Genomic DNA, 15,551 nt, shown 5'->3' with positions numbered 1-15,551 from the left:
GGCTGACAGGAACCTCACAAACTTCAACCAGGAGAAGTGTGAAGTCCTGCACTTGGGGAGGAACAACCCCATGCACCACGCACAGTATATGCTGGGGGCCACCCAGCTGGAAAGCAGCTTGGCAGAAAAGGACCTCGAGGTCCTGGTGGACACCAAGTTGAGCATGAGTCAGCAACGTGCCCTTGCCACAAAGAAGGCTTATGGTACCCTGGTCTGCATTAGAGAAAGTATTGCCAGCAGGCTGAAAGTGGTGATCCTTCCCTCCTACCCAGGACTGGTGAGGTTGCACCCAGAGTCCTGTGTCCAGTTCTGGGCTCCCCAGTACAAGAGAGACCTGGACATACTGGAGAGAGTCCAGAGAAGTGCTCTGGTGGTGATGGTGAAAAAAGGACTGGAGCATCTCTCCTACGGGGAAAGGCTGAGAGAGCTGGGACTGTTCAGCCTAGAGGCTCAGGGAGGTCTTATTAATGTATATAAAAGCCTGAAGGGAGGGTGCAAAGAGGATGGAGCCAGGCTGTTTCCAGTGGTGCTCAGTGACAGGACCAGAGGCAGAGGGCACAAACTGGAACACAAGAGGCTCTGTCTGAATGACAGGAAACTTTTTTTTTTTATTATTATGTGTGTGACTGAGCACTGGCAAAGGTTGCCCAGAAAGGTTTTGGAGTCTCCATCCTTGGATATTCAAAAGCCATCTGGAGACAGTCTTGGGCAACCTGCTCTAGGTGGCCCTGCTTGAGCAGTGGGCTTGGACCAAATGGCCTCCAGAGGTCCCTTCCAACCTCAGCCATTCTGTGATACAAAAGATTTATTACAATGCTCAGTTGTGATGGTAATCTTTGAAAAGAGTCATCAGTAAATTAACTAAACAAATTATAAGGATTGAGGTACATACTTGTTCGTACATTTTCTAGCTACATGGTGTGCCATGAATACCAGCCTCATTAGGGATCTGTAGGTGCAGTATCCTAGAATTGCCCTTGCTCCGGGTTTGAAGGATAAAATACGTGTTCAAAGATGTTTGTGGTTAAAAATGTTCACATCTTTTTTTCTGTGCATAAAAAGAAGAAGCATATAAATCCATGCCAAAGAGCTACATTTCATACTTGATGATACCAAAGATAGATGTACTTTCAACAGCAGAACTTAGCTGGAATCTTGCCTGCCCTTCAGGCAGGCTTGTAACTTGGCAAGAAGACCAGTGTACTGAATATGGGTCTCTCACCCACGATAGTGTCAGTAGTAAATACCTTTTTAAATTTTATACTTTTAAATGTATTTACACACAGATGCCTTTACAAAGCTCACCGCTGTTTACAGTCTCTAGAGTACAGTAACTGAAGATATGTGTAGAGACACTGACGGTATTTTTGAGATTCCAAATAGCCTAAGTCTAATCTAAAGGGATACATGTGTTGTCTCACCACTGATGAGGCCAGATATACTCACAGATACCTTTTATAAATAATTGAAGTTACAATGTTGGTTCTTTCAGTAGAACCAGCTGAACAGTTTTGAGATTAATTCTGAAAGGAACACATTATGAAAGGGGCATACTTACTCCACTGTGTATGCAATGTTTGCACATACTACACATTGTAATGACAAATGATACTTTCTATTTTGTCAAAGGTTCAGATAAACACTGCCTAACAGGAACATGTGTGGGCCAGCTGAACGCCTCCTTTGAGAAGTCTGGCAGGCAACAACCTTCTGCAGGAGACTAAACAAAGCTGCTTAAAAACCAGTCTAGTTTTCCAGGTGTGAAGTTAAATGTTAACTTCCCACCATGCATAAATATTTGCTACAAATGCTAACTTCCCACCATGCATCTGCTCATCTTCATGTATTATTCCTCATGAGGGATTTTTTGTTTTCCCATTTTAACAATGCAGCAAATTACAGCCATGAGAAACTAACCACAGGGTTGCCCACGCTAGCCAGCTCAAAGGCCATCAAAACAAGGCTCCTGGTGGCCTTTTTCTCAGGAACCACTTGTCAGCAGGATGTGTGCTGAACTATTTCAGCAATACGGAAGCCTTGCTCAGGCCTCTTTTCCTTTGGAGGGAGTGCTCCTCACATCCTCTCGTCACACGAGTTAAGAACCTGCCTCAAGTCAGAGAAGAGAAGCACCCATGCAGGTACTGAGATCTGGAAAATACTGTGTGGGAATGCGGCATTTCCCTTCCCTCTCCATGTGTGTGGAAAAGACAGCAAGGCACAAACTGCAGCTGCTCAGAAAAAATCTGCAACAGGTCTAGTTTCACATGCAGAGGAATTTCTCTTGCTTTTGTGACACAGTGGGAAGATTTTATTTTTGTGGCACTAATATCAATTAATGCTATTTGTGCTTAATCACCCAGGGGCCTCTGCTCGGATGTAGTCTCTCACACCTGGCCAGTGCAAGCTTGGAATCTGATGACTGAGAAGCTTGTGGAAGCCCATTATTGGCCTGATATTTAACAGGAGGCTTCTGGTTCCAGCCTTGCTGCTCCTCAGTTCCTGAAACAGGAGAAGGGCACTCGCAGCACAAGAGTGGATGAGAAAGGAGGACCATGGTCCTTGCTATTCAAGCACAGACTATGGTGACTATTAACCAGTGACTCCCTTTTTTTATCTCAATTGCCTTTATTCTTTTTAAAAATAGCAGATGATTCAGCAGTTCTCAAACTTTTTTCTCACTTTCCTCCCCCCCATCCACACACCTACAGAAAGCATATCTTGTAAAGAGAAATAATGGCTAGAGCACCACAGTAATGGGTGTCGGCAGAGGATAGAAAGTTGGGGTAGGGAATCTGGGGGACAGACAGACCATAAAAGGGGGGGGCGGGGGGGAAGAAGAAGGGAAGAGAACAGAGAGTCGAGTCAGGATGCAGGCAGCACACAAACCGCTCAGGGTGTCCCAGAGCTGCGCCATGACATCAGGGGAGGCCCCTAAACATGACATAATCACCACAAACAGCTGCAGCTTGACTCAGCATCTCCCAGGGGCCTGGAGCTCTGTCTGATCCCGGTCCTTCTCTGTGCTGTCTGCCTATGTCCCCTGGCAGAGCCCTTTGTCACAGCCCTGCTTCGCACTCCATCCCCCTCCCAACCCCACCATCTGCAGCTCCATCCTGATCCCAGTAGCTGCAGGACAGGAAGGACCGAACTCCTTCTATTGCTATTATAAAAGCGTGATTAATGCAAGTGACTGAAGGTTTATCGTGTCAACAACATTTAGACTCAGGACAGATAAAAAGGAAGAAGGAAGCTATATTCTGTAGTCCTGCTATAAATATTCTAAGTGGGAATAAACTTCCCTGCATAGGTTAAGGCTGCTATTACACCCACCCAACCACTGAATTGTCAGCAGTGTCACTGAAAGAAGTGTCTGTCACAGAAGATCCCTATTGTCAAAACCCTTTTTGTTCTTTTGCTTGCCCTTTGGAGGACTGTAAGTTCTGTTAATAAAGCAACTGTGCTCACAGAATATATCTGGATTCCCTCAAGGCACTTGACTTATAGAATCACAGAATGGTTTGGGTTGGAAGGGACCTCAAAGACCATCTAGTTCCAACCCCCCTGCCATGGGCAGGGACACCTTCCACCAGACCAGGTGCCTCAAAGTCCCATCCAGCCTGGCCTTGAGCACTTCCAGGGAGGGAGCAGCCACAGCTTCTCTGGGCAACCTGTTCCAGTGTTTCATCACCCTCACAGTGACAAATTTCTTCCTAATATCTAATCTAAATCTCCCCTCTTTCAATTTGAAACCATTACCTCTCATCCTATCACGACATTCCCTGATCAAGAGTCCCTCTCCACCTTTCCTGTAGGCCCTCTTGAAGTACTAGAAGGCCACTAGATGGTCTCTCCAGAGCCTTCTGTTGTCTAGGCTGAACCACCCCAACTCTCTCAGCCTGTCCTCACAGGAGAGGTGCTCCAGTCCCTTCATCATCTTCATGGTCCTCCTCTGGACCCACACGAGAAGGTCCATGTCTTTCTTGTGCTGGGGGCCCCAGAGCTGAACACAGTACTGCAGGTGGGATCTTACCAGAGTGGAGTAGAGGGGTAGAATCCCCTCCCTCAACCTGCTGGTCACGCTTCTTTTGATGCAGCTCAGGATGCGGTTGGCTTTCTGGGCTGCGAGCGCACACATTGCTGGCTCATACTCAGTTTTTCATCCACCAGCACCCCCAAGTCCTTGTCCCCAGGACTGCTCTCTACCCACTCATCACCCAGCCTGTGTTTGCGCTGGGGATTGCCCTGACCCAGGTGCAGGACCTTGCACTCAGCCTTGTTGAACTTCATGAGATCTACAGGGGCCCACCTCTCCAGCCTGTCAAGGTCCCTCTGGATGGCCTCCCTTCCCTCCAGTGTGTCGACCGCACCACATGGCTTGGTGTCATCAGCAAACTTGCTGAGGGTGCACTTGATACTACTGTCCATGTTGCTGACAAAGATGTTAAACAGTGCCAGTCCCAATACAAGCCCTTGAGGAACACCAGTCATCACTGGTCTCCACTCGGACATTGAGCTGTTGACCGTAGCTCTTTGAGAGTGACCATCCAGCCAGTTCCTTATCCTCTCAGTGGTCCAACTGTCAAATTCATCTTTCCAATTTAGAGACAAGGATGTTGCGTGGGACAGTGTCAAATGCTTTGCACAAGCAAACTTTGTACCAAATGATACAGACTTAAGAGAGAATGAGCTAGATTTACAAACTGGTTTACAGACCAGTCTCCGGGGGTTGCCAGTGATCATTATTAATGTGGTATCAATGAGTAGAGTCCCAAAGATCTCAGCTCATGGGCCAAAACTGTTCAATAGTTTTATAGTTGTGACCATGACACAAAATCTGTGGTAAAGTTTGCTGCTGATAAAAAATTTTGTTTTGCTAGCAGGTAATCAAGACAGATTAATATAAGAGTAATTTAAATTGCTTTATTGAAAGATAAGCACCCAGAAGTATTTTAATACAGTTAAATACTTAAAGTGCTATTGGTTTGGATGAAACAATGATGTAAAAAGTTGCATTTATGGATCAAAGGCCAGGAATCTGGAGAGGACCTAACAGTAACAATGGATAACCATCCCAGCATAAACTCTCAAACAATGTTGTATATTAAGAAATAATGTAATCTTCGAACGTATAAGGGAACAATATTGCATAAGGCAAGGAAGTGACCCCATACATGAGAATGCTGTAGACTCCTGTCCAGCAGCCTCGACACCCCAGCAGTCCATGCACCATATCTAACACCACCCACACACAATTGTGTGGCATTTATTCTCCCCATCAACTGCAGGCTCCGAAATGAAGCTGTTGAGTACATGGCGCTTGGGAAGAGGAAAAACAATTGTGAAGGGATGGCATTAAGGGCACTGCCTTACAGCGGCACAGGGAAGGTGTGGGCAGAGCACCCCCATGACTCCAGTAGAAGTTTGGAGACACAAACCCCCAAGTCTCACTAATTCCTTAAAGGTGTAAGAGTCTTGTAGATGGCAATTTCATGTCACAGTTTATAGAACTTATCACAGACTCATAAAATAATTTTGGTTGGAAAAGACCGTTAAGATCATCAAGTCCAACCATTATCCTACCACTACCAAGCCCACCACTAAACCATGTCCCTAAGCACCACATCTATGTGTCTTTTGAACACCTCCAGGGATGGTGACTCCACCACCTCCCTGGGCAGCCTGTTCCAATGCCTAACCACTCTTTCAGTAAAGAAATTTTTCTTGATATCCAATGTAAATCTCCCCTGGTGCAACTTGAGGTCAATACCTCGTCTTGTCATTAGTTACTTGGGAGAAGACACCAACACCGGCCTCACCACAACTTCCTTCTAGGTTGTTGTAACGAGCAATAAGGTCTCCAAATATATATGTGTTTATACAACATGAAAGGTTCAAGTGATATCCACGGAATGGTTCATGTGCCTGTCACACACAGAGGGCCCAAGACCACCACCAGGGCCTTGGACAAGGGCATACCTCGTATCCTTTAGAGGATTCCAGCATTTTAGGAAGCTATCCCGGGGTTTTGCGTACAACTGGCTGGACCCGCGGCGCCCAAGAGACGGGACGGGACGGGAGGCCAGGCCCGGCCAGGCCAGGCCGTTCCTCAGGAGCGAGGCTACCAGCGGAGCCCTCACACGACGCCAGGCGGCGGGGAGGCAGGGCCTTCCCCCGGCAGGGCCGCCAAGGAGCGAGCGGCGGCGCCCCGCTACCAGCAGCCGCCCCAAATGCCGTGAGGCAGGGGACGGGACGGGACGGGACGGGACGGGGGGACGGACAACACACGACACACCCCCAGCAACGCCACCCCACCCCGACAGAAGGAGAAGCGAGGCCCATCGGTGGCGCTTCCGGGCTACGCACATGACATCAGGGCGGTGGGCCGGGCCGGGGCAGGTGGTAAGATGGCGGCGGCGGCGGGCGGATGCGTGTCCTCCGCCCCCCCCACCGCCCGCTGCTGAGGAGGAGGTGGCAGCGGCGCCCGCGGCCCGCCCCACCGCGCCCCAGACCGCCCCCGCCGCGGGCCGCCCGGTCATGTAGACGGGGCGGCGCGGCCGCCCTTCCCCGCGCAGCCGCCCCTCTGCCGGCGGGCGCCATGGAGGACGTCGGCTCGGGCGTGAACGCGGACGCGGAGGTGCGGAAGCTACAGGAGCTGGTGAAGAAGCTGGAGAAGCAGAACGAGCAGCTCCGCAGCCGCCACGGCACCCTGCCCGCCGCCCCCGCCAGCCCCAAGCGCCTCCTGGGCAGTGGGCCCTCCCCGTCGCCCCCCGCCGCCTCCCCGTCCGACGGCCGCTGCCTCAGCCCCAGGGCCGCTGCCCGGCGGCCGCCCCCCGAGGAGCCCGGCGGTGGCGCGGCCGGCGCGGAGGGCACCGGCCTCCTGGACGACGCAGCGCTGCTCAGGCCGGAGGAGCTGGAGCGGTTGGCCGGCTGCGAGGAGGACGAGACCGGCTGGTGAGGAGGCGGCCGGGGTGGGGAGGGGAGGGGATGGCGTGGGGGCGTCGCTGTCCGCTGTCCCCCGCCGCCGGGAGGCGGGGAGGGCGCTGTCCTCACCCCGCCGTCCCCGGGAGGAAGGGGCTGTTTCCAGACGCGTGCCTGGTGTCGGAGGTGGTCTCGTCTCGGGGCTTTGTGTAGGGAGGCAGCCTCGCCCTCTGGGGCTGGATGAAGGGATTCACTCTCCAAGATGTACTGCAGCCTGCAGGGGAAGAGTCTTTGGGGTTCTCCACGTCACCCCGCACCTCCCAGGAGGCCTGCAGCTGGGTGCTTCTGTTCGGCCGCGGTGAGTGTGTTACATCGGGTCACCTGGAGACCGGAGCAGGCTCCAGTTCGGCCGCAAAATCAGTTGTCGGTGTTTTCACGAGTTCAGAAGGTGTGGTGGCCTTGAGAAACTTGTGGAAAATTTCTGGGGTAGTGCAGAATTAGCCCACAGGTACTGTTATACCCTTTCAAATGTGCATCGAGCATGTTTTAAGTCTTGATCTTTCAGCAGTGAGGGCAGCAAATGTAACATACTGTTTCATCTCCTAAATGTGCTGTCCTTAGGTGTTTCCACTTATTGATAATGATGCAGGACCACGGTTTACATTAGGTGGTTTCTGTCTTTTTAAATGGAGTGCTGACCCTGCTGCTCCAGCAGAAACACCCGTGGGTGGCTGTTCACCTTGTCTTTATTACACTTGGATGAGCTTCTACTGAGAATCAAGGTGGCTTGCTCTCTCTTAACACCATGCTGTTCTCCAGCTGTTTTGGAAGTTTCCTATGACACTAGTTGAAGAGCAGCATTAGATCTGTAGGAGAGATAGTGGGGAGAAGCACAGTGTCAACAGAGAAACACAGGGGAAGTGTGTACAGGGAGGGAAAGTGTAACAAAAGCAGTCTGGCTTGGGTCAGAAGTGGTTGTAGGTTCATCTACAAAGGTCTTTGGGAGTGAACAAAAAAAACCCAAACAAAAATGTCTTTCAGAGTTAGAAATACCTTTAAAAATGCTGGAATGATTCCATGCATGAGCAATGTTTTAGTTGCTCAGGGAGGAGACAATGCGTGCACTCCCTCAGAGAATCATTTGCCTGACATCCTGCCTGATCCACCAGAGATGTATGAGAGCATAAGTTTATTCTCATCCAACACGAGTTTACTAAATTTACACAAGGCGTCATCTTCCAGATGATGAGTCTGTGCAAAGCAGCTACTCTTATTTCTCAGCTTATGCCTTGTAATCTACTGACTTATAGCACGTGAGGAAAATGGAATATACTAAATTTGTACTGTAAGTTTGGAGTGGTATGGCCAAATTTGTGAATGTAATGAATTCTAGTGACAATACGTGTTATAATTTTATATGTTATCCCTAAATCGTGAGCAACATAATGCATCGAGGTGTAATGGTTGGAAGCTGGGAGAGGGCAGGTTTAGACTAGATAAAAGGAAGTTCTTCACCGTGGAGGTGGTGGGACACTGGCACAGGTTGCCTAAGGAAGTTGTGGATGCTCCATCCCTGGCAGTGTTGAAGGCCAGGTTGGACGGAGCCATGAGCAACCTGGAAGGTGTTCCTGCCCATGGCAGGGGGGTTGGAACTAGATGGTCTTTGAGGTCCCTTCCAACCCAAACTGTTCTGTGATTCTGTGATCTCTTCAGTGGAAGTTACTGTCACGTAGAGTGACAGTGATGGCGTAAATGCGGTGTGTTTTTGTTTAGGCCGTTCTGGACACTGGCAGGGCAGGCGGCATAGCTTGCTGAGTGCTGCTTTTGCTGGTGTCAGGTGTTTGGCACATTAACCTAACACTGCTTGTTATTGTGGCTTCAGTCATAGTTCTATGCAAGTTATAGTCCCCAAAAGACACCCAAACTTAAATGCGCTCTATAACATATCTTCTTTCCTTTCCTAATATTTTAGCAACTATAACACTAATTTTCAGTCTTAGACATGGGACAGTGACTGGGACGGGAAAGCATACACCTAAAAAAGAGCAGTTAAAATTTACTTACTGTACTACGTATAAGAAATTTGGCTATGTAATTAAAAAAACTTTTGTCTTTTCGTGCTATAGTTTAATATGCTCTTACTGATAGATGTGGTTTGGCTAGGTGATTTATTTTTTTTTCCCAAATTGCTCTATAAAAATGGAAATCAAACTCCTGGAATTTTTAAACACCATTTAATTCAACTGTTGAGGCAGTAAATACTCTAAACCAACTTTTTTTTTGCTGAAGGTAGGAATAACTTTATATCTGTGCGTTTGATGAATGGAGGTTATTGCTCTAAATGAAGTTGGAAATTTTCAGAGAGTTAGTGGAGCAGTCAAAAAGAAACAAGCCTGTGAAAATGGGAGTGATGATCTAAGTAAGTGGATTTCTCTTAAACTGTTTCATAAAGATCCTACTCTTAAAGCCTTGGTTATGCAAGGTCGCTCAAAAAGTAATTGGATCAACTGAAAGGGTGAATGTACTTGCTGAAATTTAAACCTCATGTGAACTCTTTCAGGTTCAAATGGATTTGGATCACTGCTGCTTAACCCAAAATCCTGTTGAAACTATGAGATTATACCTCTGTAGAAATCCGAGACCACTTACCAGCTGAGGAAGCCTCACTAAATTTAAATCACAGTTTGTGCATAAAAAAATTGATTCATCTTGCCTGTTTTGTCTGTATACATAGAGAAGCTTAGATCTGTCTTTACTTTTTATTTCAGAAGCACTTTGCTGTGCAAGATAATAGATGATGAAGGGTGTTGGTTATCTCTGTTATTCTCCCTGCTTTGTGTAATTAGGCATTTTTTTCAGTCCATGTATTCATATACCCCGTTATGGAATTGTTTGCAGCCTTGTAATAACAGAATAAATAGTTTTCTTCACTGCTGAAATTACATTGTTTTACATTTAATGCTCACATGAGATTAGTGCCTGTGAAATTTCACTATGAATTGAAGATGGAATAGTTGATATTGTGACTGAAATTGATGCTGAAATGTGATGTGTTGTTTTTTAAATCTATGTTTTGGAGTAGCTTCAGTATTAATTCTTTAAATGCTTTTAGATAGTCTACACAGGACAGAAGTGTAAAGTGAAAAATGAAGGGAGAAGGTAGAACTAGCCCGAATTACTAACAAGTGAAAAGAACTTTACTGCTGCTTTAGTAGCAGCATTAGGTAATATAACAGCATTACAGTATTACTGAACTCTGGGACTGTTTGTGTTTTTGCTTGTTTTTCTTTGCTGTGTTTAGCTAAATCCAGATAGGTTTTAGTTTTTAAACAATTCAGCACATGGGACAATCTTCAAATCATACGGTAAATTACTAAAAATATTTCAGTGGATTTAGGTAGAATTTCTTGGCCATATGCTTCTGAATCCTGTTTAATATGCTGAAAGTTTCTTCTTAATAGGGTCCTGAAAGTTGCAGATAGGCACATAGGCAGGTGCACACAATATCGAGCTGTGCCTAGGCCTGTGGAGGCTTTGCTTTAGGCCTGCTGGTCACTTCCTCAAGAAGTTACCAGTGACTTTAGTAACTTGTTCTATGGGTGTTCCTATTTAGCTGTTCTTGAACCAGACTGGATCAAATTTCAAGTTTCTCAAATTTCAATCTGAACATGTCTTTTAATTAATTAATTAAAAAGACGGAAGGGGCGCCAGAGTGGAGAAATCTTCAGGGAGGCAGAATGAGGTATACGGCTCCTTGCCTGACTTGCTGGGTAAGGTTGGGTGTGGATGTGTAGCACATCTGGGACGATTTGGTCACAGTATGCGAGGTGGCTTGCTATGCTACTTTTAAGAAGTGAGCTGTCCCGAGTTTATTGCAGGATAAGTGTGCACACGTGGCCAGTTACTGTAGATTAGTTAATGTGCTGTGAATCCACTATAACTTGCTTTGCGGTAACTTGTGGCATAGTCACTTACCTAAACTTTCTGAGGAGCTTTCTTTTAAATGTGAGGAAAGCATACAGCGCTTTTTCTTCAAAATTTATATGCAGTATGTGCCTAAAAGTATTGAGCTTGCTGTGTGTTGGTTTTGTACATGTACTTGCTCAGCAAACTTGAGAACAGTTGCATCGTCTTTAAATGATAGGTCTATAAAAGCTAGCCTAGCACTTATCAGTGCTTTCATGTCACTGCAATCTAAAGTCTCCTTGGTAGGGCTGAAATAGCTAACAGCTGACTGACTTCATTTACAAGCAAAAGGCAGTTACTGGGTGTTTAAAGTGAAATTTTTGTGGGTTGTTAATAGTTCAAAGTAATATTTTTGAAGACCTCATATTTGTTTGGTATCATGTTCGGTTAAAATGGAGAGCAAGTGCTTTTATACACAGTCTCATTCAGCAGCTATTTCTATTAAATTGGCACCTATTGTTAATAATCTGTGTTTCTGTTCTAGTCATCCATTCCAGTTAGTTGGGTCAGTGGCTGTTTTGAGATACAGAGGGTGAAAACATGATTGTCTTTCAGCTCATATTGCTTGATGTCCTTCGAGTACTAACTTTGTTTTGGAACCCTAAATTTTGCCCTAGTGAGCTAGTAAAGTGTAGGGTGAGTGTTTTAGGATAGAGCTGCACCTGGATGAACTCCCATTGCTGAAATTACATCGCAGCATTTCCTCTTCAGCTGCTAAAATGGCATTGGTATTAATGTGGTTTAGACCTCTTGGAAACTGGACAGGTCCCGATCAATTCCTGCCCTGTGACCTAAGTGAAAAAGAAATCGATGCTTTTCATTTTGTGGTCTGTCAATCTGATTTAAAGTTGGGGGTTTTAAACCAAATTCAGATAATGGCTTCTCAGACTAGAAAGGTAATTTGAAAAGAATATGAGAGAACTAAGGATTAGAGAAATTAACAGTTTGTCAAATGAAACAACTGGTGTAATATCAAATAATATTGCATTTGACTAATGTCTTTGAGATACCTGTGTTTTTTGTGAAATGGATGTTCGAGGACTGTTGGAAGAACTTTTTTCGATTTTTGACTTCTTGTATGATATTTATGGCTTTTAAATGTGTTTGATATTTTGATATTACAGAAGCTTTAATACGAATTTCCTTTACTGTCTTAATGGTATTCTTGAAATTTACCTCGTAATCATGTCTTGTTTTGGCATGATTCACATTTCTGCGTTTTGTAGTTGTTGGTAGAGCTCTCAAGCCTAGTAATTAAGCAGACTTGTATGTTGGAACATGTTTAAATAGGACACAGAACTTCTCAACTTTTCTGTATTCTGTGTAAGTATCAACAAGTGACAGTTCTGGGGAAGCCACATGTTAGTGTTACAGGAGTCTTCCAAGCTTTTGAAGGCTCCTTTTCCGATTCTACGACATCCCTTTCAGACAGCAACATGTTCTTTTGAGATGAGGAAATGAATAATGGCTATAATTTCCAAAAGCTAGCCAGAGCACAGCTAACTATCTTTAATTGTTGATGACAGGAAGGTAGTTGTGTTCCCAGTTGCACTTTGCAGCCTGTCTGAATCCTCCCAATTCTACTTGAAAATTGCATCGTGTAGTTGAGACATGCTGCTTTAATGTGAAGTTTTAATGAGATTGTCAAAGCGTTTTTGTAATATTCATCTCCTTATTTTGAGAGACCTGGAGTTTTGCTGTAACTCATGCATCTCTCGGAACTAGAAGTATTCAGTTAAGCATACCAACAAATTAGTAGTTACAGGCTGAGCAGTGAGTCTCAGTCAGTTACAACTGCAGGATAGGAACTTTGCAGGGGTGGGGGAGGAAAGAGAAAATCTGTGGACTAGATATGTGCAGGGATGTCACTTATGTTTTGGATTTTTTTTTTTCAACCAGAGATTCCTTTCAGATCTTTACCTGTAGCTGTTTATTCAAAATCCATCTTAAATTTTAACTTATTTAAATTGCTCCAGATAGGATCTCCTGAAAGTTTTAGATTGATCTAAAAGAGTTTAGAATGACACTGTTGTGTTCTAAGCTGTCTGTTTCCAAGACTGTCCAGTATTATTGTCTCCTGATTTACTTATTTTTAGTAGCTTTTTGTTGTGCACTTTTCCTCCTGTATTTTAGGGGAATTTCTTACTGGTCTGTCCTTAGATTTCTATTTTTCCTTTACATATTTTCTTCAGGTTGCCTTCTTGATCCTGCTTTTGCCTGCAATATTTTGTCCGCTCCCTTGTTCCATTGCCTCTTATTGTACCTGCCAGATTTTGCTTAAAGTTAATGTAGCTAAAATAAATGAGCTCTAACTCAAGTTCCTTCCACTTGCCATCTTCTTTCTAATTCAGGTCTGTGACTTCATATTCATCTGCATGTTTTTTCCTTCACTCTTGTACTGAGCAGTAGAAGAGTTTTGATACAAAAAGGTTCTTCCTTTCTTCCTGGTTAGAATCCTGGCTTCTGGTTTCATGCCTATGGCAACTAGCTTCTTGTGTTTTAATGCGCTGGGAGGTGTTCCTCAGGTGAGGTAATCCCTATGCAGATATGCCATTCCTACCTCAGTGTTGTGTCCTCTTTCTTGAAAGCCTTTTCTGAGTCAGCTGTGTTCCAGTGCAACGTGCTACAGCTTGTCCCATTTGGCTGACGTTATCGTATGAGCTTGTAGTGACAGTAGTCCTTCTGCAAAAGCTCTGCCCTTTTTGTGCTGCGTCTTCCTGGAACTAATCAGTATTGCCCCTGGCTGCTTTAAACTTCAGATTGGTGCTGCTGTGGCACAGTTGACTAGTGACAGCTGAAGGAAAGGAATATTACTGTGTGCAGCAGAACCATAGTATCTGGGCTGCTTAATGCTGTTTCAAAATAGATCAAAGCTCCTGGACCACTTTTTATATACTGTTTTCTTGTACTTGACCTTGTGTCACTGAACTGTAGAATCCTTACTCTTGTGGAGAAATTGGAGTGTAGGTTTCTGCTGTGTTAACGTTTGTAGTACGGGTGGTAACTGTAAGCTGTCAGCTTCCTCAGTCGTTTTCGACTTCCTGTTTTGAGAAAGTGATTTAGTGGTGTTTAAAGATGTATGAAGTCATACCGGTAATCTTCAATCTTGAAGCTGCTGTGCTGCCAATCAGTGCTGTTGCATTGCTGTAGAATGCATTAACAGGGACAAATGGGAATGAATCTCTCTGGAAAGCTCTTCAGCTAAGGAGTACCTGTATCTTTTGGGTCAAACAGTAGTTTGACAAAGACAAACACTTAGCTGTATGAAGTTATTTGTACATGCTTCATAGTCTCCTTTCTGTTCTTATTCCCTTCCTGATGTTGCAAAGACTGCCCTTGGTCTTATTTTTCTGAAATCCAAATTAGGGAAAGCAAGCAGAATTAAGTCAGCTTCAAAACTGGAGATTGGCTGTTCTTTGTCAGCTGGGGAATTAAGATCACTGCTTTATAGTTAGGAGACTTGATAATTGCATGATGTGTGAGAAACTGTCCTGAAAGAGCCATTGTGTTACTGCATGGATGCACATGTGTTTGTCATGAGGTAGTGGAGTTGCATGAAATATGTATATTCTAATCTTCAGTCTTTTCTTGAAAGGTAAGGTATGAAACAAAGACTGTTGAAGGAAAACTGGTTGACTGGAAAGAGGTGGGAGAATCTGCAATATATGTTTGGTTAGAAAGAGAAGTGGAAAAGTGGGAGCCGCGTGAGCTTGGGTTGGTTCAGTAAATAAACTAGTTGTGAAACAAATGCACAATTGGAAATTGCAGAAAAGAATGTGTTGGACCTTAAAATATCAGATGCCATTTTGATTAGAGTAGTCTTGTAGGTTTGTTGAAGATACCCTTTTTGTGTGTCTTTCAAAGAGGACATGCACTTTAATTTCATGCCTGTTATACAGGGTATTATTGTAAACCCTTCAAATGTGCATGGAACTTCTCAAACACAGCAAGGCATGTCAGCTATCCAGAGAGCTGGGAGTGAGTCTAGCCTGTACAGCACAAAAATTGGCTTTGTTGCCTTTGACACTTCTTTGTATTGTGTAAACATACCTTAGGACAGAAATGACTACAGGCAAATAAAGGCTAAAACAGCAAATTTGAAGTGTTGGAGAGCTAGTAAATGTTAAACTTCACCTTTAACTACGTGCAGATAATCACAGAAAGTACAGCAGTTTGTATAATCGTTTACATAGAACTGTGAAAATTGAGTGATTCTTGTGCTTTCCACGGATCTTGGATATATACGTGATGGGCTCTTAACCTTTCTTCTGGTGGAGTGCCTGTGAAGGTTGTGAGGACTTCTACAAAATCAGTTTTAACAACCAGCGTGATGCTGGCCAGATCTTAAGCCACGTGGACTATAGCATGTGGCAGCAGCTATTTATATTGTTACAAATGGCTTCATTTTCATTTGAAAACCTGGCAACTAATAAAAATCCTCTCTCCTGCATTTGCAAGCATAGCTTTCTGCTTTCAGTGTTTGAGGGAAGAGTGTTTCAGAGCATGCTATAAACAGTGATCAGTGTTTTGGGTGAGATATTCATAGTGGTTTTATAAGCATGCTTTTTGGGAAGCTTTTGTAAGTGACCTTAAGGGTAATAATAAGAAAAAAGTATCTTTTAAAGCTGTTTATAAAACAAACTGAGTTCAAGTTCTAGAATTACAGA

At 44.7% G+C, this 15,551-nt stretch overlaps 1 protein-coding gene across 2 annotated transcripts in view; it reads left to right on the top strand.

Annotated features, from left to right (window-relative positions):
• Positions 1 to 6,595: 6,595 nt before the first annotated feature.
• The window catches only part of SLAIN2 (SLAIN family member 2), a 36,537-nt gene continuing 27,581 nt past the window's right edge, over positions 6,596 to 15,551 (top strand). For both annotated transcript variants that reach the window (XM_086463811.1, XM_086463810.1), the window contains exon 1: positions 6,596 to 6,951. In XM_086463811.1, the coding sequence (XP_086319937.1) occupies positions 6,596 to 6,951 (356 nt within the window). The remainder of the gene's footprint in view (positions 6,952 to 15,551) is intronic.

Source organism: Leptosomus discolor, chromosome 4 (genome assembly GCF_034619465.1).
Source record: "Leptosomus discolor isolate bLepDis1 chromosome 4, bLepDis1.hap2, whole genome shotgun sequence".
In the NCBI taxonomy this organism is placed as follows: Eukaryota; Metazoa; Chordata; class Aves; order Leptosomiformes; family Leptosomidae; genus Leptosomus; species Leptosomus discolor.
This window is presented reverse-complemented; position numbering and strand designations above follow the sequence as displayed.